At 39.0% G+C, this 23,363-nt stretch overlaps 2 protein-coding genes across 11 annotated transcripts in view; one reads left to right on the top strand and one right to left on the bottom strand.

Annotated features, from left to right (window-relative positions):
* Positions 1-23,363, top strand: part of bru1 (bruno 1) — a 554,208-nt gene that overhangs the window by 138,100 nt on the left and 392,745 nt on the right. Inside the window, exon 1 of one of the 10 annotated variants that reach the window (XM_019042598.2) lies at positions 17,085-17,225. The exons of the other annotated variants lie outside the window; for them this stretch is intronic. The gene's annotated coding sequence lies outside the window, so the exon portion shown is untranslated. Of the gene's footprint in view, positions 1-17,084; positions 17,226-23,363 lie in introns of those variants that run through there. 10 annotated transcript variants of the gene reach the window in all.
* On the bottom strand, positions 1,248-16,822 carry LOC140224409 (uncharacterized). Its single transcript, XM_072299145.1, has 3 exons — positions 14,406-16,822; positions 5,613-5,687; positions 1,248-4,944 (listed from the first exon to the last, which is right to left on the bottom strand). Exons 1-3 carry the CDS (start codon positions 14,526-14,528, stop codon positions 4,795-4,797), a joined length of 348 nt encoding a protein of 115 aa, XP_072155246.1. The 5' UTR covers positions 14,529-16,822; the 3' UTR covers positions 1,248-4,794.

Here is a 23,363-nt window from a genome sequence, read left to right as displayed (position 1 = left end):
GGAACTTTCGGCCTTTGAGCTCGGAACGCTGACGGTATCTATACAGGGTGTCCCAAAAGTCCGTACCCCCCCTCGTAACTTTTGAACGGTTAGAGATAGAAAAACGAAACTTTGGGAATGTTTCTATCTTAAAGGGGACCATCCTCTAGGGGGGTCAAAATTTTTGTCCCCCCCTCAGGGGGGGCGCGGGGGCCCCCAACTTTTTTTTTTCAAATGGCAACCCCTATCTTGTGATACATTATTAGAAGGAGCATAAAAAACTAAGACTTTTGGCGCAAGCTGCAAATCAATATCTTAATTTTTGACCGAGTTATGATAGGTCAAAGGTCAAATTTGACCTTATTTTCAAAAAATCATATCTCCGGTTCAAATTATCGTAAAGACAAGAACAAAACGGGAAACTTTACCAAATTGTAAGCACTTTTAAGTAAAAATCACAGCAATTACTTCAAACTAATTTTAAGGGGGGCTTCCGACCCCCAAATACGTCATTTTAAAGGTCACACGATATTCTCGCGAAATGAGCCAATTTTCCCTTATTTTTCCTCAACATTATCTTAGTGAGTTAAAAATTAGTTCAACATTGCGTTTTCAAGTCCCCAAATTTCGGGAAAAGTTCAAAAAACAAAATTTAAGGTGATTCAATTCAACCATTGAAATTTCATTTTTTTTAAAACTTTCTTCGAAATTTGGGGACTTGAAAACGCAATGTTGAACTAATTTTTAACTCACTAAGATAATGTTGAGGAAAAATAAGGGAAAATTGGCTCATTTCGCGAGAATATCGTGTGACCTTTAAAATGACGTATTTGGGGGTCGGAAGCCCCCCTTAAAATTAGTTTGAAGTAATTGCTGTGATTTTTACTTAAAAGTGCTTACAATTTGGTAAAGTTTCCCGTTTTGTTCTTGTCTTTACGATAATTTGAACCGGAGATATGATTTTTTGAAAATAAGGTCAAATTTGACCTTTGACCTATCATAACTCGGTCAAAAATTAAGATATTGATTTGCAGCTTGCGCCAAAAGTCTTAGTTTTTTATGCTCTTTCTAATAGTGTATCACAAGATAGGGGTTGCCATTTGAAAAAAAAAGTTGGGGGCCCCCGCGCCCCCCCTGAGGGGGGGACAAAAATTTTGACCCCCCCAGAAGATGGTCCCCTTTAAGATAGAATCATTCCCAAAGTTTCGTTATTCTATCTCTAACCGTTCAAAAGTTACGAGGGGGGGGTACGGACTTTTGGGACACCCTGTATAGCCTGTAAGTACGGCTTCCACGGACGGAGTTTTTTTTTAATGTATGGAATGTAGCGAGAGGCGTTTTCATAGACAGTTTAGTAACGAGGCCGTGTAGGTAAATGGACGGAGCTTACCAGAGGCGCAACAAGTTGCATCGAGTTGAAACCGGATAAAATATTTTAAGAATAATTTTACACCTCCATAAAACTCAATATCAAGAACAAAATTTGACGACTTTTTTCTTCTTGAAAATATTTGTTCTGGACCTTGAATTTTCAACAGGAGAAAGTTTACATCTAGTTGAATTTAAACCTACTTGCTAGTCTTTTTTTAAAAAAAATGTAACCTGGTATGTCTCTGTAAAACTGGGTTCAAATGAGGTCAGGTACTTAGGTGAGATACACAGGCAAATTCAGGGGGTGCGAGAGGCCACTCCTCGTTCGCCCAACAAAAAAGAAGAGGAAAGAGGGAACAAAGAAGGAAGTACTGCATGTATCAAACTGTATCAAACTGCATTTAGATCCTTATAAAATGTTGACCATATTCTGGGGGGCAGTCAAAGTGTCTAAATCCGCCTATGGGAGGGAAGATGAGATCTATAGGGCTGTTTGAATAACCCTTTCAAAGGAAAGTGAGATATAAAGATCAAGGATCCTGACGTTAGGAGAGAGAGGGATAAAAAATCGGAAAACATGTCGGTCGTCATTTATGATTGACCCCGGTCCTTCTCCCTGTATTAGACATTGATACTATGCGGTTGTAGTGTAAGCAAAAACATGATCTCAAGTGTATCTTCCTAAATTCCAACTTGAATTTTAACGGTGGGAGGGGGGAAGGGGACTTCAACTCGTGTGGAACACCGAACTTTTAGGTTATTGAAATCTATATTTGACTCAAATAACCAAATCTTCGGTTTTCCATACTGCGACTCGTATTCTTTACCAAAAACTTAGGTTGTCTCAACCGGCGGTTTCCCTGACCGACAACCTCTGTTAGTTATATCGGAAACTTTTTTCAAAATAAAGTGACGTCCAGTCCGTGGGAATGTAGTTTTATTTACCTTGTGTGACGTTGGTTGGGTACTTCTCACTACTGAATCAATAATCATAAATTTATGACTCGTCAAATGTTGTCAACATTTCGCTTGCGAAATAAACACTTGAACACATTCAAACAGTCCATTTAACTACCGAGCCATAGATCTCGATTGCGGTCCATGCAAATCTACGGTTGTATATCATTTTTTTGGAGAAATTATCACGGCATTTTTGCGCGAAATTTGAAGGGAATATTTTTGAATGATGGAAGAAAAATCTAACACAATTTTTGACGGAATATATGATCAGACTTTATCCGGAAAATTTCAGTTTGACAAGGGATTTGCAATAACGCAAACCGAGAACGTGGTTTGGTATTTTCATTATTGATGTGTCAAATAGCGATAACGATTTTAGTTGCTAAAAAATAATCACTCTCAGGGATTACGTCAACCATGTTCCAAATTATGGAATTTTCGAGTATCAAGGTTTTCCATAATTGAATACAATATTAATTGTAGTTACAGGTTATTATCTCCATAGACAAAATCAAGGGCTTAATGTTGAAACCTTTTCATGACGGGGATTTCACCTTCTCTAATAGGCAGCTACTTTCGTCATGTCAATAGCTAATGTGCTAATGAGACTACGTATCATCATTGCGTTGTTATAAAATTTTCGCTCCTATTTAATTATTTTGCAGAGAAACAAATCAACTTTATAGCTTGAAATTCATACGGAATATTCTGTTGAAAGAGAAGAAAATTTAAGGAAGTTTTCAAGAAATCACGGTGAATCACGTTTCCTAAAAAAAAAGTTCATTATGACAGGAAGTCTGCAACGTCGCAAACGGAGATAGGAGGTTTCGCAATTTAACCATTTCTCGTTGGCTATTGATCTACGTGTAGAATGTGCTCAAAACTTTACCAAACGAAAGAATGATAAAAAATTGCTCCAAGTGTTTCTGAACATCTACCAAGAATAAACTGATGTACGTGAGTGGCAGAGTTCCGAAAACTGAAGTATCCGTCCGTCATTAGGAAACCATAGTACCCAGGACCAACTCCATTAGCATACCAAATCATTTTTAAAACGTATGAATGTCACCTTGAGTAATCTCCTTAAAAGTTTCGAAATCATTTTAAGACGTTCCAGTTTTTCCCGGTTTTTAAGAAGCGTCTCTGAAACATTTTATTGCTTCCAGATATGCTGCAAAAAACAAATTTTTAGCGTCATTATGCTATCAAAGAAGAGGGTCTGTATTCGTCTCTGTCCAGAGTCCATAGTGGATTTTTGTAAGCAAAACGGAGTCGTTTTGCTTTAAAAGTAAACGCACTCTGGTATAAATAACATGATGATGTTTAAGTTCATTTATGGCCACAAGTCTCGGCACTGGAACCATTCCATTTTTTATGTTCATTTTTTTCCAGTTCTGTTTTTCGTTTATGAATGTCTTGAGGAAACAATACAAAAAAGTCGATTTTGGCTAGGCATATATTTTCTAATAGAAATTCATATTAAAAATTGATCATTTGTTGGTCATTAAATTGTATCACACTTTTTTTGAAATATATCACAAATATATGTAATGCGTGACTATGTCCCTGGAGAAAGAGTCTTTAGTTCATGAAGATACTTTTTTTTCAACAGGGGCTATTTTATGTGGGCCCGTTTCAGCTGAAAATCGGAATTGAAGTTTTTTATGGGGGTCTCTTTGATTTTTGTCTCTCTGAAGCATAATGGAAGAAATGCTGGACTAAATTTTGCAGTAAGATACCACTATCTCTTACTTAAAATCAACTTAAATGTAATTAAGTTAGTTAGTTAGTAAATTTTAAAACATTCAGCGTCTCAGGCTCTTAACGTCTGTACAGAGAATTTTGAAAATGGGAGTATTTATTTATGTATAGGTAAGTATTTGTATGGAAGAGCCAGAAATAGCGATGCCTTATTGCAAAATGCATAGTTCAGTTCATTTTCAACTCACGTAAGACGTCCTTTATTCCGTTGCCGCGAACATGTTCAATTAAACCTTTGAATGTTCGTTTTTCCTCTCTCGTCTCTCTCTCTCTTAAAATTCTGCTTTTTAAGCTGCATTTTAGACCCCTGTAACTTCCATCTGGTTTGATATTTTAGTTCCGAAATTCTCGCGAGATACTTCAGCAAGAAACACTACCACCAGAAAAATTAACTAGTAGCATCTATATTTTTAAGTTGTTGGTACTAAAGTCTCTTTCCCAGTGAGCGGACATAATTTGTCACCTTCCGGCCGATGTATTTTTTTTTACAGCGAAATTGTTGGTTGAATCATTGAAAATCATTGAAATTTTGGACAGCTTTGTTGAACCATTTCTCTGTAAAAAAAAAAAAAAAAAAAAAGGCTGCGGAAATTTTGAAACGTCGCGAATTATCAAACCTAGCTTGTGATACTTTGGCCGGAAGGTGACGAGTTGAATTATGAACTATTTGAAATATTTGTTAAAAGATTTCAGCATTTGAACGTGTGCTTTGGCTTAATTTCTTCATCCGTATACATCGTTAGTCCTGCCATTGGTGCTGGCTCCTTTTCCCTTGCCTCCTCTCCGCTCTAACAATCCCCTCGGCTCATCTTCTTCTTCCTCTTCTTCAAATTCGGCAAAGTCGTCGGGAACGACTCTCCGGGAAAGTTGTCCCTACAATCATTTCAAGATGCATTGAGAAAGGAATGTAGCACGATGCAAAACTTCGACATAGTAAAATATAGCAATTTCGAGCATCGAGTCGAGGAAGTTCCGAGTAACGTCTTAGAATTCGGACCTTAAACTTACTTTTAAAAAAGATAGTGATTATATTGATATGAGACCCGCTCATTAATAGGCCCTGATCTCCACCCCCCCCCCCCCCCCGGTGTGTGTGTATGTTGCACTAGATGGTTTTAAAATTTCCCAGGGAACACCCAGATCCGTAGAAACATTCTGCCTATCAAGAAGAATTTGGAGGGGCCTATAGTGAAACTAGAAAAATTATTAAATGACATGTTTCCTATAGGACCACATTTTCGTTAATCTGCGCTGGAAAAAATAAAATAGTTCCTGTGCCAAACTTCTCTCTTGTTCTTTGAACATTATTTTTATCATATTTACTGGTTGCTCTTATCTTGTTACTCAGAGACGAATACAAACCCGCAATTATGTCCCAACTTCAGTGAAAATGCTCAATTTTGGAGATTTGACATTTTTTTTCAGTCACCCCATAATTAAGGCTCTATAAAGGAATTTCCTATCCTGGGCATTTTGTTATTCTTCGTGGATTTCCGGAATTATGTAAAGATTTGAATAAAAGAATAGAATTTTGGAAATACCTCCTCTAATCCCGAGTCCAGAACTTGTGCGTCCATAGCTGCGGCCATCGCAAGGAGAGGCCTAATCAAAATTATCTGAAATTTGTTTCACAAAAACAAAATTACTTTATAGCAACATCAATCTTTCTAATTCCATCACTTATCAGTCGATAACATCAGTGATGAACACGGAAATACACTTATGGGCTTCTTTGACAACATCGAAGGGGGACTCTGGGAATATCGCCAAACAATTAAGGAAAATAAACTTGCTCAACTTGATATTAAGAACTACATGAATCAATAAAACTAGTCGATTTTAAAAGGTGGTGGACTGAGAGAAATACAAAAACGAAGATGTGTAAGTGACGATAAATTCTTGCTTAGGAATCAAGTGCAAACTAATTTAATCATCGATTACAGAAAATTCTGCCAGTCAACCAATAGCAAGTTAGGGCTTTTCGAAAAAAAACTATAAATATTTAAATTGCTCGCTTCATGTTTTCATTCATTTTACGTAATGACAAATCCTAAATTCAGAAAATGTATGGGGGTGGGGGGTGGGTGTGGGATTAAAATATACAACAAAATTCATACATCAACTAGAGCAGTACTTACGCAAAACACACAAAGCAGAATTGAATTAATACGAGACAGCATTGTCTTAATCCTCTCAGTGCCGAACACAGCGAACGATCGTTTGTGAATAGGCCCAGGCTCAAAAATAACTTGATTTTATTTTTTACCCAGGGCTAACGCAAGTACAATCGTTTGCGCAAGTGTTGAGTGTCGTGAATTATGAAGGTTACGAAGTTTTTTTTCCGACACTAATTTGCTCATAAATTTTTAAAGTAAATACCCTAGTTGGACGTATGTCTGCTAAAACGAGCTATGTACACATGAAATATATAAAAAGGCATTATGTACATTGGACTCGCGCGCATCATAATTCTGTCTGATTTAATCCATTTGTACATAGTTTCCTCTTAGCGTAATTTCATCCAATTCAGTAACCAACGTCATGAGCATGCAAAACAACATGCGGTTGTGCCAAAAAGATGAATTATTCAAACGATTCAGTTCATAATTTCCGAAAAGAAATTCTCAATTTAGATCTGGATTAAACTAGATTAGTTTATCCTCTCTTCGAATAAACAATAAATGTTTTCGCGTTCACTTTATCCTTCGGAAAACACAGAGATCGACGTCATTACCATGTGAGTGAACATCGTGATTTTTTCATTATGATTTCATCAATTTTCATCATCGAATTTCATAATATGATGCATAAAACATTGTAGACTGAAACTAAAATTCGGGTTCACGGTTCGTGTTTAATGACTAATGAGTCCTTAATTGACTCATGACCTGTCGATAAAAAAACTGTAATACAGTAACGCAATGAACTCTTGGAGGATTTGTACATGAGGTTATGTTATTTGTTTTGGTTCTACTGAGTTCGATATTATATCTAAAGCTTATAATCACTGACTCAGTATATTGACTCTGAACTAACTAAACTCAAGGGAACTATAAACGCACGAGGAGAGTGTATCTCAAGGGGGGGGGGGGGCTATTGAATCTCAGAAGTTACTTCACCACGAGTACGTTTAAATTCCATTGATTCAAACCACACGATATTTTACAGGGTTGCTACAGCCAGGGATACCGGAAAAACCGGGAAATGTCAGAGAAAATGACGAATGTGTCAGAGAAAAACAGTGACACAGTCTTTAGAATGGGTTTGACGTTTCGAACAACAAATTTTGCTCGAAAACTATTTAAAATTATGTCTTTTTAACCACCTGGCATATCTTCAACTGTCAACGGGATGGTTGTCTATATTGATAGACAAATCGATAGACAAAGAAAACATAGGGATTATGGAGCGATCCTCCTCGTTGAAATGGATGGTTCCTCTAGACTAAGGAAGTTACCAAACCATGAGTTGACAAATGCTGACTCCGCGAGTTCGAATATCAGAGCCGAGCACAATGCGACCAGCGCGTGACCCGTATTAGCGCCTACAAGACTGCAAGAATACCTCATGCATTGCGCGTACACCACGGAGGATACTTCACGCATTGCACGTACATCACGGTGCATATGAGCAATGCGTGAAGTATCCATGCAGTCTTGCAGGCGCCAGTACGCGTTTTGAGCTGCCAGCACTGTGCTTGGCTCCAATATTCAAATTTAGGAGCTTAGAATTTCTATTATGTTTTTTCCTCAAAACCCTTGCTTTTCATCTACGAAAATGAAACCGCCATAACTCCGGGGTGGTTTAATTTTTGTGAACGTTTCCCGCAAACCCTCCCTGAATTTTCGCACGACAGAGGTTTTGATTGGTGGAGTGATTATTGAAATAGATAAGCAAAGCTATAAACAGAGAAGACATAGGGAGTATGGAGCGATCCTCCTCGTTGAAATGGGTGGTTCCTCTAGACTAAGGGATTAAGTGACACTAACTATGGGGTCTCTCGTGAGTTGCCGTTAGTTAGTCTATTACCTACCTCCATTTTTCGTTACCACCACCCTTCCCCACCAAAAGGGGATCCCTCCTCCCTTTTATCTCCTTTATCTATAGCTTTGTCCATCATTTTCAAATTCAGCCCTCAGGGAATTTGACCAAAATTTGTCAGGGAAATGCAGTTTCTAAATTTTGTGACAGTCCTGTATTATCACTCAGAATGAGTGGGGCATACATGAACTTAGTTCTGAAATGAGCTCTACTGTGCTATGGAAGAACGCCGTATGAACATTCGAGAGTTGCCAAACCTCCTTTGATATAACATGTATGTTGGACAACATTCGTGCATATTTTTTCTCGAAATTTTCTGATATTTTAGATTAAATTGCGTATAAAATTCACTGAAATTCATGGAAAATAATATTCTTAATTTTCCCAGTGATTTCAATTTTTATCGGAGGAAAGTTGGTAATGTCTGAAGGCGCATACGGCGTTCTTCCTTAGCTCGGCAGAGCTACAGTGTGGTCTAGAATCAAGTGAGCAAGTATTTCAATGCCGCAGCTTAATTGAAAAGTAAAAAGCTCATGAGAGAGCGAACACTAGCCGTGAACTTGGTCTGGCGGTCCCTGGGCGAGGTCGTTAAGAAGGTCTGAACATCTGCGACCGCACGGACCGGAGCGAAGGCCGGGGGCCCAGGCAGCCCGTCCTGTCCCGTCACCGCCGAACTGATCAGCGAGGCTAAATTTTCAATCAATAAAACCGAACGACATCACAAAACAAAACTTAAAGCGTGCGACGAGCTCCCGCCCTCACCAAATCGCCCCGAACCCCGCCGCGAACCCACCCTTCATCCGTTCGATCCGGAAACGCCGCACGGGAGAGGGTCGCGACTCGCAAACACGAGTGAAGGGATCCCTGCCCCCCTCCCCCGTCCCCCCACTCGCCCCCAACTCGAGGACGGGATTATTCTGCATACCACAAGTCGTGGTTGCATCGGTCGCGGGGTGGACAGGGTGGTTGGGGGACGGAGGAGGGGGTGGCAGGGATATTCGTAGAATTGCGGGGACGGACGACTCGCTCGCTCGCCGGCTCGCGACCAGAGCGAAAGGAGTTTTCGTAATTGGAGGCGGGGATTTCTTCTCTGTACTTTGAGCTGATGAAATGTTATGACGGTGTAGTGGTCAGCCTTCGACGTAATTTACTGCCGCCCGAGCGCTTTTAGAGACCGCCGTCCACGTTTCTTCGGCTGGGTAATTATCCTTCCGCACAGGCTATTTTGTGGTGTATCCTCGTAAAATGAAGGCGCTAAGGGGCTTTTTATGAGCACATTGTCCAGGTTAATTTCAAAGTGTGTAGGTGAAAATGTTTTTTTTTTTTTTTTTTAATGTGTATATTTATTCTAGCAAATTAATGGCCGAAGTGCAAAACCTCGTATATCCTTTTGCAACGTTGCAGCTTTCCTGTCATAATTTTTTTTTTTTTTTTTTTTTTTTTTTTTTTTTTTTTTTTGTTGTAATATTAGTCTTTATAATTTGCCGGAAATTTTCGTGAGTTTTCTTTTCTGTCAATAGATTTTTTTATACATCTCGCCATAAACTTGATTCGTTCCGTCAAAAAAGTAAAATTGGGGCGGAAATACCAAGAAATAGCAATCACGGAAAAAAAGAGGTAGCAGGGGTTTTTGGATTATATGGGCATTCTCAATTGACTATGGTAGTACCCCAATTAATTTTGGTCGTATACCCCAAATGATTGTGGTCATACCCCGATAAATTAGGTTACTAACCCGAATGTTGCAGTACTACCCCAATTTGAGTGGCGGCACTACCATAATGAACGGGAAATGTCCATATCATCCAACAAATTGGATCAATACCGCCATTTTATGGGATAAGCTCTAATTTTTTTTTTCATGATTGAGATACATGCTCCCCTACTGTTTTTTATTTTCACCCAAGAGAGCCCTAACAAATCCTAAGATGGACGAGCCAATCAGCACTGAATCCTTTAGTCTCCATACTCTCCCTCTGAAGGCACTCTAGCTCGTTTTGTTTTCCATTCCTTCATTTCCTTCCGTTCCCTCATTCACCCGCAAGGCACAGCACCATCCACGGGATCGGAGAAAAAATATCCGTCTGATAATGGCGTGATCCCAAGTTCACAGACCACTACGCTGGAAGCTGCCGAGAGTCGCTCCGAAGACAGCTGGAGCTTTCTCCCACGAGGTTTTCGTAGGAGCCTCGCGAGAAAACCTCTACTCCACGACCTTGTCCTCCGAGCTCTGTTTATCTGAGGGTCTCCGTTTCAAAAGCGAGTCCACCTTTGAAGCACAACGTCGCGGGGGAGATAACGACTCCTTCGCCTCAAAGGGAGGAGTGTAAAACAAACAAGGCACTATTGCTCACTTGGCCCTGTGATATGAAGGGTGGGTCCCCGTCCCCGCTTGAGATTAAATCTGTGGGGATGACTTCGGAGAAGGGGTTGCGCGAGGGTGACGCGCCTCTCTTGGCTAACGAGCTACGTAATTGTAAATAAAGTCGACGGAATGGAATTTTATCGATGGAGTGAAGAAACCCCTCGAGACAACCACTCCGCTCGTTTAAGCGCGGGGGTGGGTGGACGAAATTCGGGTATGTCTTTTCGTCGCAGCTAATTTTAGAAACCTTTTAGTTGATCTTAGTATTACGTGCAGTGTGGATATTTGAAGCCGGGGTCTGGCCAGCGCCATCAGGTGTTGCTAAGGATGCACACGCTGTTTTCCACCCTAAAATATCCCTAATGCTTTTGCCTCAGGGACTTTGCATCCGGAAATTTTCTTCGATTTGGTGTTATACTTATGACATGAATTTTGGAAACAAGCTGCCATATTTCCGCAAAAAAAGAGGGATAGTTGCACGGTTTGAGCTACACATGATGTGGAAAATTTACTTCTCGTGTACACAGAAAATCGCATTCAGGAATAATTGAAAGGTTTTACGGATGTTGACGATTGAGGTGTTCGTTGCTATAAGAGCTAGAGGTAGGTTTTTTTTTTTAATCTGCGCCTTTTTATTTAATTTATCACAGAAACTAAAAACCAATTAATTTGCTCAAAGTTTCCTCGATTGCCGGATATGACGTAGAATCTTGGTGTAGCTAAAATGGTTGCTCAAGGTCGAAAAAACCTGAGCATGTCAATAACATATATTACTCTCAAATTGACCAGTGGGCCACTAACCATGCGTATCAAATCTACTCGAAGTTCCTTCATTTCGTTAGGTATGCAATTTGATCTTTGGGGAGTTAAAATAGTTGTTCGAAGTGCCGTAAACTGGAGCATCCGTCTGAGATTTCCTTAATCAATTGGTTGTCAGCAAAGGACGCTTTTCTTTTTTTCTTTGAAATGAAAGTGATTTTATCAGTATTTTCAACGTTTGAAATAGATTTTTGAAACATGTAAAAAAGAAAAAACGACTGCTTAAATTTACAAAAAAGAAACTCTTTCCCGGGTATTTGAAAATTTTAAAAAAACGACTAATTGGTGAATTTTTTTCTAATAACTTTTTTTTAAAAAAACTTAGTACCAAAAACCCACATTAATATTTAAGAGCCATTTAACATTTTTTTCTTCTCCTATTTTTTATTTACCGAAATTTTATCACTCTTAAATTAAGGTTTAAAAAAAACCCCAAAAGAGTTCCGCTCGCCTTAAATTTTGATAGTTTTGTTTTGAGGACTTGTTTCTTTAATTAATTAATTTTTTTAATTAATTTTTTTTTCGCCGTTGCCACGATAAAGTCCAGATAAAAAGCACGACTGGCAACACGGCGGGCTGCATACAGAGCACTGTTGCAAAATTGTGCAGAAAAATCAACAGTCCTCCCAATTTACACCTACGTAAAATATCTTCATTTTATCGCACAAGCTGGCAGCCTTGCCGCGGAAACCGGAAGGGTAAAACAGAGGCTAATGGGTGGAAGGTAAATAGAGATTAGGGACGACCTCCTGCCCCGGGGTAGTCGTGGCTCGAGGGGGTGAGGATTAAGATGCGGCACGCGGCAGTTTATAAGACGTTTATCCGGCTTTTAACGCGCTCCAGTCAAGGAGTTGGCAATTCCACAGAGTGATGGCGCCTGGCTCCTAAGCAAAAACGCCGTATCAATATTTGAGAGTTGCCGAATTTTCTCCGATATAATGATCGTTTTTAAAAAGTGATAAAAATAAGTTATCTTGAAATTTCTAGATAGTTTAGATCTGAATACGAATAAAATATCCGAGAGATATTCGAAAAATGTTCGATAATTTATCTGAAAATTCATATTTTATTGCAGGAAGTTTGGCAACGTTGCACTTGGTGCGCATGCGTGTGTGCGTGTTCGGTGACACATATATCTCCCTAGATCCCTGTGTTATTCGAATCTGGAACTCTGTCCTTCAAATTGTTTGACGAGATTTCAAAGTATGTTCTGGAACCGCATCATCATTCTCCCTCTGTTTCCGAATGCATGCTATATTCGTAACCATCCACGGAAGAAGGGATTTGACGGCTTTACTGAGAGGACACTAAAAATAAAAATTGCTTGTTTTATTATTTTGGCTTAAAGCGTCGATTTTTGTCGACAATTTTCTTTTTTTTTTTAGTTAAATCCGTGCGGATTTAACTCAACATCAGTTTGTGTAAGTGAAAAAAAGCGTCGTTTTGCTATCAGTAAGTTTAATTTAAAAAAAGATAGCAAAACATCGTCTCTTCAATTCAAAAAACCAAATTTTGTCGACAAAAGTCGACATTTTAAGTCAAAATAATAGGTATGTTAAGAAATTTTTTCTTCAGTGGATCCAAAATGGTAGAGTGGTTTCAATTCTTTGTTTTTCCTACGAAGATTTCGCTTTAGCACGAATAGTTGCATGCAAGTACAGGATGTGAGTATCTTTTATGCTTCAGTTCTGACATCGCGATGTGGTGAGCATTGAGCATGATTTGTAGAGCAACAGACTCAGAGCTTATAAGAGATGTCTTTGAAGTATACATGAAAAATCGAGGGCACTCTGTCATTTTAGATCCTCGCATTAAAACCCGCGACACAATGAAACGAGACTCTCAGAGAGGTTGGACATGAAATTGCCGACTAGAAATGCAGATTTTGATGTTAATTTCTTCACTTTTAGAATTGTAAGGGGTGCTTCTGAAAGTAAATTTTACGAGAAAATCAAGAAAACCACAGAAACTCTCTGTTCCGTAATGAGATCGATGTGAGTTTTCAATATTTCCACATTTTGTAAGACTCCTCTCATTGACTCGCTCTGCGGAGCGCCACTGGTGAGGCGATAAGTGTCTGAAGTCAAAACGCCTTCTTATCCTAGTGTATGCAATACCGACATCCATGGAGCCCGAATAATTGCATGCAGGCGTTAAAATGAAATCTGTTCTACATCCGTCGCATGCGACATTGACTGAGGCTTTGGTTGTTTCTCTTACACATTAACTTAATTCCAGCGTTGCCTATTGTGCCGATAAAGTAAACTATTACTAAGTTATATAGCGACATAGTTAGTTTTCAGAGAAATTCCTTATTTAAATGTATTACAATAGTGCCGGCTCTCGAAACCGCAATTTAATTAGGTACTTGAGCAAGAAGCATGATATGTAGAGGTTTCTTACACGTATATGATTTACTGTGAGCAATTGCGCAATGGCGAAACTGTAGCACAATAAAGTCTGGTAAATGTGTCAATGAAAATTGACTTATGTTCTGATTTTCCCGTCCCATTATGTAGGCTGCGTCTAGTGTACCCTTAAGATAGGTTTTAATTATAAGATCAGCTAGTTTTTGTACCAAAAATGGCGTACAATCGTACGCGTTCGCTGACCATTTTGAACCCCCAACCACGACAAATCACATTTACAAAACGTTTTTTTTCTCAAAATCGCATCTTACGAATCGTGAATTTTTGGAGACAACATTTGAGGTCTGATTTGACAGCTTTGGGTGTTTTTTGTCGCAAAATATTCGTTGAGCCTCGTCCAAGAAGTGGTATTAATATTCTTATTCTACGAGCACTTTTTTCCCGTCGACAATGTGTTTGTGCTTGATTTCATTTCTGTAAGGACGCATGTAATCATGCAAATATTTATGGAGTATAATCAGAGGTTTGCATCACACAAATGTATTTATCCAGTCCTACTTAAAATCTTCGAGCGGGAATTCTTATCCTTCTTTATTCCTTTGCTCAGTTTCTATAAAATCTTTATCGCTCTGAAGAACTCCTCCTCTACCCATCAAAATGTTCTCCAAAGATCGAAACTTCAAAGTGCCCTCAAGCATCGAGTCACAAACATTTTGGAAAGTTTGGGGAAAAATTTTTACCTCACAATGTTCACTGTTTTGCTCAGGAGTTGGTTTCAAGACCTCTCGTCGTATGTGATTCGGTTTCCTCGTGAAATTTTGAAGTTCATCAATGTTGCGTAGTATTTTAATGCATGCCTTCATGCCCTGTCTAGACGCGTAAAACCTGGAAATGTCAGGGAAAAATCGTCAAATCACCTTCATTTCCTTTTTCGAGTGGGTTTGACGTTTTGAACAACAAATTTTGCCTGAAAACTATTTCTAACTGTGTCTTTTTAAAAATCTTGAATTTGCTCAATTGAATCGGTCAGTTACAAAAGGGCTCAAGCGTCAGATATAAAAATACGGGGGAAAAACAGTAGAAACTCTATGAACTAACCCGTTTTAAATTGCAGGATAGTTAATTTTGTGATTAATTAATTCAGCGCTTTGACATTTTAGAGCCCTGAGATTTATCAGGGGTCAATTAAAACGGTTATTACAATTTTTCTCGAATTCTCATTTATGGTGCTTGAGCCCTTTTGTAACTGACCGATGCCATCGTTAGAGAATTCCTCCAGAATTTGCCAGGAAAATCAGGAAAATGTCGGGAAATGTAATTTTCCAAATTCTGTGGCAACCCTGATGATTCAAGAATGAGTGGTAGATTTTCTTCATTTTTGCAGTATGCATACTTATCAACAGCTCTCAGATCTAAAAACTCCGAGAACCCTCGTGTTTTTCATCATGTGGAGAGAGCCCTGAAAAAGTCAGGGAATATTCTCTCTGGAAGTCTACACATCCTGGTAATTTATGAACGGTTCCCGGAGGGACCCCACCGAAGTTCCCGGTCCTCGGAGTGAGTCGCAAGTTTCGACTAAACTATTCAATTAGGGAGCGGAGCGGATAATGTCCCGTAATCTGGAGGGGGGCTGGCGCGGAGCCAAATTCAAGTCGCTACTCCAAAACTACCGACGCAAAAACCCATCATCCGACTCAGGGTTCCGATTGCACGTACGCGGTTTCTCTCGAAGGGACAGACGACACACCCGCACCCGCAACGCGGCCGAGAATCCTCGACGAGATTTGGAACCGCCTCGGAAAGATTTCCAGGTTAGCGCCAGGAATCTCACCTCCAAGACCTCTACTCCCATCAAAGGAAAAACACCGTATGAGCATTCGAGTATTCTAAAATTTCCCCCGTTGAAAATTTAATTTTGGAAGGAAGTTGGGCATATTTTGTCTTGAAATTTTCGGATATTTAAGATCAATTTACGAACAAAATTGTCTGAAAAATTAGAAGAAAAATCTCTAGAACTTTCCCAATAATCTGTATTTTATCAATAGAAACTTGGTAACTCCTGAGGGCTTATACGGCGTTTTTCCTCAGCATGGCAGTGTACCCCAAGACCGGCCTCGGTGCCGTTGATCAAGCCGTTAAGAGCATCTGTTTACCTCTGTCAACGTGGAAGCTCGAGTTCACTTTCCTTGACGTATATTCTCCACCGAAGAGGCGTGGAAAAGCTTGGTTCTTGGGAATTTTTAATAACTTCCTCTCTTAAATTACGTGCTGGCGCAAATCTTTTTTTTTTCGACGGTGGTAGTTAAGGATTTGGATTAAATACAAATGAGTTTTCAATCTATAATTTGAAAAATACTTTTTGTTAACGCAAGTTGAGAGGGAACTGTGCTCGATAAATTCCTCACAGATGTTGTATTTCTATTATTTTTTGTTGATTAAAAGTCAAGAAAAGCTGCAAAAGTTTCAATACTATGCGAACTCGAGCTGAATGAGACTTTTACCCAAGACTTGTCTCATAATAGGACCTTTTAGCCTAATGCCGATGAATTTCTTAAGTCCCCTAAAAATGGACTAATGCCCTCTTTGGGAGGTTTACGCCAGTTTCTGTAATTTAGTTCCGTCCGTCAAAATGTACATATCATTACACGCACAATTCACCTGTGATTATTTTTTAAATAGATAATTTTTCTTTGTTTTCAGTAGAATGAATAATAAAAAATTCCCCCCCCCTAATCCTCCCCTCCCAATTTAATTTTCCCCAAATGCAGTGCGACGTAATGCCAAACATCTTGGAAAACTTTTCTCTCCTTATGTTACCCACATGAATGCAATAATAGAGGCGCCGTGATGAGAATTCAAACATCGTTTGGGAGTTGCGTGAAATCCCGAATGCCAGGACACCCGAACACTTACCAATCACTATCATACACTTATAATTAATTATTTTATTCATCTATCATAAATATTGACATAGTATTTGAAGGTTTGGCAACAGCACCAGGCTTAGCATTCGACACTGTTCTGCCGTAGGTAGACTCACACCTGTTTTGTTTGCATTTCGATAACCTTTATCTAAGCTCTCTCCCTCTTTATCGTTTCCTCCAACACATTCTCACGTGCCAAGTCGGACGGTAATCACCGAACTCTCACACTCTGGAGTATGGGAATGTGAATTTTTGGGTACAATTTGGCATCCTTTTCTCCTGTATCGGTCTTCACGACAAGAGGTCTCAAAGCGTCAGGTTCGATGTGTTTCGATACGTAAGCATAGTTCCTGCGGAAAGTATCGAAATCGGAAAAGATTGAGATACTCATTGTTATTGCAATCATATGAGTGTTTTTATTTTCGGGCATGAGTCTGCTCGTCAGTCGATGCCGTTGGTTTTTTGAGGTTCGTTTCACGCGGTACAAAATCTTTTTTGTTTCTCTCTTCTTTCAATCGTTTTTCCTCGATTTTATGGTGTCATAATTGTTTTAGTGCTAACGTTTTGCGGTCAGTGACACGTGCTACGAGCCCCTTTAAAGTGCGTGTGTTCATTCACAAGATCCTCAAAAATTTGGTAGGTTTACGAATAATATTTTTTATTTAAGAAAATAAAGGAGGCGTAAGTGACACGTCATACGATTTTGCCGTTTTTCACCAAAAAATGTAGTTCTCTTGTAAAATTTTAGCGTATGTAGCTCTCTACATCACACAGTGGATCGAGTCAACAGGAGAGGCCGGACAATATTTGGAAACTTTCAAAATATCCAACCTCTCCGATTGACTCGATCCACTGTGCGGCACTGGGTAGATTCACGTGTTGCAGAATTCTGCCGTGCAACGCAAAAACGCCGTAAACGCCATTTTACATTTTTTGGAGACAATGTATTATAGCAGGAAAACTTGTGCACCTTGGGACAATGTTTTGTGCAGAATTCTTTCGCAAATACTATCAAGAACTTAACCTGAAAATTTTTTTTTTTTTTTTTTTTTTTTTTTTTTTTTTTGCTGGTTTAGTGGCTTATATTCCGTTGGAACCTACAGCCATCGATAGACAGTATTTATTGTCCTTAGACATCATGGGAAACCTGAAAATTTGAGGTGCATATAGGTAAAACAGTTTTCATTTTTTAAAGTTTTAAGTTCCAAAAAACTAGGGAAAATTTTGATGGATTTACGGCGTTCGTGCTTAGCACGGTTGAATTATGTTTCACTGAGTTTGGATTTGTAGATTTAGAGAGAGTTTTTTTTTTGTTCAACATGAATGAACTTGAAGTCATTCGAGAAACATGATGAAACGCCAACCGTGACAGTGCAAGCCATGGTTTGTTCCAGCTTGCATTTGTCAAGTAATTTAATGCAAACATTTGAGGTGGTTATTCTTCGTTTGGATTAAGTTGGAAGAACCGACGGTATGCAATGCCGCGGTGGATGGCATCATTCTATTTCACGACGAACGGTATCTTTTGTCAAAAATAAGCGTATAGAAGTAAGCAGGGATCAGCAGTTTGCATGAATCTTACCATTTTCTACTTTCTATAAGCTTCATCAATCGAATTATGAATTTGTGACACGTGAAGCTGACCAATTGAACGGATTTATGCAAAAAGAGATGATTTAAAAATTAATGAAATTATGAAGAACTGTATGAAACATGCAATCCGTATGCACGAACGCTCGTTTTGTATATTCGCCATGACGTGCTGCAACACAAGACAAAAAAACTGTCTCGAGTTTCCCAAAGATTTTTTTTGTCTTCGTGGCGCCACGAAGCAATTTCAAAATGAAAGGAATAGATTTGAAGAACTGAGGAAACTGAGGAATGGCGCAGGGTGCCACAAAACAGCCCTATCCCAATTTCGCTAAGCCCAAAAGAAAAATTATAAAGTCAAATCCGGGAAATTGCCCTCTGCAATTTCGTTTACTAAGGCGTATAGAGAAAAATGTATTTTTTGCGGCGTTGTAGGCCAGTAAATCTCCAAATTTACTTTGTTCTTTTAGTTCATTTTTACAATTTATCGTAGTGCCTCGAAAGGAGTAAAAAATTCAGGCAGAATGAGATAATAGGTATGGTTCGTGGCACAGCGAAAAAAAAGGTGGTTGCATTTCCGACTTTATGGAAAGACGTAAGTGGGAACTCACATTTTTCTCATCAATTTTCTCAGGTATTTGTGTTGAATCACGCGCCGAAGCAACATGCATTGAGATTACGTCATATTGTATCCACCTACGTCATGGTGTGAACAAGATGGAAACGGTCACCATCTACTTTTTTTCCTATTTATGATTTCATTGCGCCAAGGACTGTCGCACCGTTGAAAGCAAAACCGGCATTACTCTATCCAACCCTTCAACATGAATCCATTCAAAATGCACGATGAAAACGAATTATTCAGTGAAAAGTGTGGAAATCCACTCTTATACTCGCAACACAAATTAACACTGCCTCAACAAGAAAAATAAAAAAAAATGACGTCATTTGTATTTTCTAACTTTGATTTAATCTGTGTTAAAAATACTCGTGATCACCTCGTACAGGGGGTGATTCTCGAACTTCCCGATATAAGGATCATTTTCTACGTAAGATTTTTAAAAGAAAACAAGTAACGTTTGTCCTCTAGTTTAAGCCTTGTCTAGTCGCCCATCTAGTCAGAGCATTTTCTTTCTCCGAGAGGAAGGACAGCGTGGCAAACGCATAAGCCGAAAACTGATCGACTAGTCTCTCTTCTTAGTCGCACTTTAGTACCACCGTGCTAGAAGGAAGAATGCCGTAAGAACTTTCGAGACTTGCCAAATTTCCTTCGATAAAATGTTTATTTTTGTGAATCGTTATGAATATTTTTCTTTGCAATTTTTCGGAACTTTGGGTAAAATTGCGAACTAAATTATCTGAAAAATCGGAATTGAACTACCCATAAGTTGACCAGGAAATTCGTGTTTTGTCAAAGGAAATTAGGCAACGCCTGAAAGTTCATACGATGTTTTTCGTTAGCTTGGCAGAGTAGGACTCATCCGTCCAAAAAGATGAAGGCTGGCAGTGAGGATGGCAGCAGAGTCAAGGAAGCACATGTCCGTAAATTTGAGGCCACGTGATCTGCTCAGCGACCCGGGCTTTCAAGCTCAAGTGGTTCGGAAATGGAATCGCTCATCGTATTTGAGCTTACATCATGGAATATAGGCTCCGGTTTCATTCCCTCCTCGTTAATACGCTTTTCTCTTCTGCCAATCCTCTCAGCCATCTCCGCGCTAAGCTATCAGGTGCTCAGACCATCTTTCAGCCGCGTGACGTCACGCGGACGGCTTTCAGCAGAAATAAAAAGAAATTCAATACGCTCAAATTTGAAATCCTTATTGACTTACAACTTGCTCCTTTGTTTGTCAGTCACTTGACTTCGGTGGCTTCTGATTCATCGAGAGGTGACATGCTTTTTCACCAATTAGAAGCCAGAATGGAGCACCAGTTAATGTCTAAGGTAGAAAAAGAGTCACATGATTTCTCTTCAAAATCGTACGCACAAAACTCCACGTAAAACGGAAAGTTAGATGATCAATCCCCAAAATATTAACATGATTTCTTAACGCGGATCAAATTACCTAGGACGTCAGTTGTATCTTTTCCATGTAGCCAGTGTGAATTTGTAAACACTGAAATTTTGTTCAGGGTTTAATTTCTAAGCTTCTCATCGTTGTGCGATTCGTTTACTTCGTGAAATACTGAAGAGAAAATATGTTGCATAATGCTATTATATACATCGTCTTGAAACCCATTTTACGCAACCGACTTCCTTTCGCAAATCAACGAAACGAGGGAAAAACTGAGAGATTTTGGACATCTGGACAAAGGGATGTTTTACAATCGTTTATAGTTTTACTAACAAAAACACTATCACATAAGTATTCAATAATCCCTCGGATTGCCTCATACTTGCAATTTCTTATTGCTTCACATCCTTTCCAATCAATATCGTTAGTTGAATAATTATTTTTTACAAAATATAATTCAATGATTCTTACCAAAAACAACCGTTTTAATAAATTGCTCAGCAGAATTTTTCTCAAAGTTAATTATGCATCAAAAATTTACCTGCAGAAAAGTCAAATTTTAAATTGTTTTAAATATTTTCCCTTTTTCTTTTTTCTTTTTTTTCATCATCTTGCATTTTAATCAGGCTCAGACTGGCCATAAGGCCAATCTGCCATTGGCAGATACGCCCCATTTGCGCGCCAAAAACGTGACCCTCTTACGGATTCAAAATAAGAAGAAAAAAAATTTACGACCGAGAATATGTGAGAAAAATTTCTTAAATGAACGAAAGAAGAGAGAGTTAGGAGTAAAGAAAGGTGCTTTAACGCATGATAGTGGTGAACAGAGGTCCAAGAACTACTTTTTGAAGCGTAAACAATTTTCTATGAAATTTTCACCTTCTTCTTGACATACAGGCGCTTTATCATCCCCCTTCTTCATTCGTTATGTGTAACTCCCTTAGAAGCGATGGTCGGTTCGATTTTTAGACATACTCATCCTTTATAGACCTCTTAAGAGACCTTTAAACATATTTCCTCCTTTTCAAATGACTATTGATTTGGACATACCATAGCATAGCTCGGGCAAACTTAACCTTAATTTATCTCGAAATTTAAAAATAAGAGACATCTAAAATGTAAACGCGATACAACTATTCGCGCAAGATTGATGTCCACATTGCATATGAAAAATGTAAGACGCGATGCCGTGAGTCGTGAACTCGCAATGCTTTGCCCTAGTTTGAAGCAACATTACAAATAAGACAAACGCAAACAAACACAATATCGAAATAAAGCGAGGGAAAGGCTGCGCGTTAACGACGGCGCAGAGATACAACTATTCGTACTTGCTGGACGTCCGGGCTGCATCTGAAAAATTGAAGGCGCGATGACGCGAACCGTGAGCTCTCAATGCTCTGCTTTATGCTGTCAATGAAGCGGCGCTCTGATTCGGGAGAAAAGTTTAAAAAAAGCCTGAAGACATCTCTCCTACCTTCGGCTGTATTACTCACGTAGTGCTTGAAGCACCATTACGAATAAGACAAACGGAAACAAACACAATATGGAAAAAGAGGGAGTGAAAGGATGCGTGTTTACGACGGCGCAGAGATACAACTATTCGTACTTGATGGACGTCCGTGCTGCATCTGAAAAATTGAAGGCGCGATGACGCGAAGCGTGAACTCTCAATGCTGTGCTTCACGTTCAATTTTGCAATTTTTACTCCGTGCGATCAATAAACTTCGAACCTGAAAATAGCGTAAACTTGCGCGGATTTGCCAAAATTTTCTGAACCCTCTCCACGTAGGGAATGCCCTACCAGGAAATATCACATTACGCCCCTTTAACCAGCCAAGGGTCTACGCCCTCAGATGCGAGCCAGTCCGACCCTGATTTTAATTGAGGCGCCTGGAGGATAAATCTTTATAAGTGCAGTTTTTGGAAAAATTAAGATATTTATGGTTTTAAGTAAAACTGGTCACAACAACAATTAGTCTCTGAAACAATTCGCTCCCAAATTTCAATTTTTAAGCATAAAAAAATCGTCAGTTTTCTTTCCTTAGTAAGGATCCATGTAATTTCGAAACTTCAAACACGTAAAATAATAAAAACTGAACTCATGCTTCTTATCCTCCAAGCTCCTCAATTTTAAGTTATTCTGCTTCGCTCATTCCTCAGTCATAAAGACCAGCTGGCACCCTATAATCCTCAGCACAATGGTATTTTTTGATCTGTATTCCGATATTATTGGAACTGTTGAGCAAGGAAAATGTATCATTTTATTTAAAAGTAACCGAGACTCGCCAAAAAAAGTCTGTCGGGCCACTTCCGTTATAAATGAAACCGAGAGGACTGCGGTGCTGTTTTTATCTATTAATCAATCCTTTGATAATCGAACTTTTATAGATGAGAGGACCTCTTATTTTTTGTTTGCCTGAAACTTCTTATCTGATGAGTGTATCAACTTTATTTCAAAGTTTCTAAGAGTTCCGTTACGAAACATCATTGATAAGCGGAAACCATTAACGCAATGCGCCCGACAAGTAGTTTGAATAGAATACGAAACCACAGCCGTTTTGAAAGAGTCGTGAGCATACTCAGAAAATATTTTTGTTCTGAGGAATCCGAGGTCCGCGATTTGGATGGTTCGAAAATCTATTTTATTTAGTTACTATAAGTTCCTATGTAAGTGGGACCCCGAATTTGAGGCAACTGATACATCCCGTCACAATAAACGATTTTGAACCTTACTTTTTAGTTTGGCAAACAAAACTGAACAGTTGTCCATGATACTCAAACTTTGGCACCTACACAGAGAGAAATTTCAACACAAAAGTTTGGTTACTACGGGAAGTAATACACAAAGCAACCTTAGCCTTTGGTTGACGATTTCAAGAGAAAATTCCAGCTAGTTTTCGTAAAGAAATTTAATAAAAAACGAGTAGTGATTACCAACGTCGCAATCGAAGTAATGCATTTTCCCAGTCTCTCCATTGTTTTCTGCGCTCAAATTCACCGCAAACCGTATCACTATCAACACAAAACTTGTGTTGGTTTGTGTTACACCTCCCATATTAACGGAAAGTAACACAGGAACACAAATATTTTTATCAGTGCGTAGAACTGACATTTTATTTTCAGTGCAGTGATGCTCCGGAACTGCCTTGCAGAGTGTTTCATTACATCTTTA

Source organism: Bemisia tabaci, chromosome 4, assembly GCF_918797505.1.
Source record: "Bemisia tabaci chromosome 4, PGI_BMITA_v3".
In the NCBI taxonomy this organism is placed as follows: Eukaryota; Metazoa; Arthropoda; class Insecta; order Hemiptera; family Aleyrodidae; genus Bemisia; species Bemisia tabaci.
Note: the sequence above shows the minus strand (reverse complement) of the source record. Positions and strands in the feature narration are given on the sequence as shown.

Bases quoted from the DNA above. Each gene is read 5' to 3' on its own strand.
- LOC140224409 (XM_072299145.1), bottom strand. From the start codon at position 14,528: ATGAAGGCATGCATTAAAATACTACGCAACATTGATGAACTTCAAAAT. The intron at 5,688-14,405 runs GTAAAAATTTTT...AACAAATTTCAG, and splicing joins AAAACAGTGAACATTGTGAG to ATAATTTTGATTAGGCCTCT. The intron at 4,945-5,612 runs GTATTTCCAAAA...AAATGATTGTAG, and splicing joins TGGACTCGGGATTAGAGGAG to GGACAACTTTCCCGGAGAGT.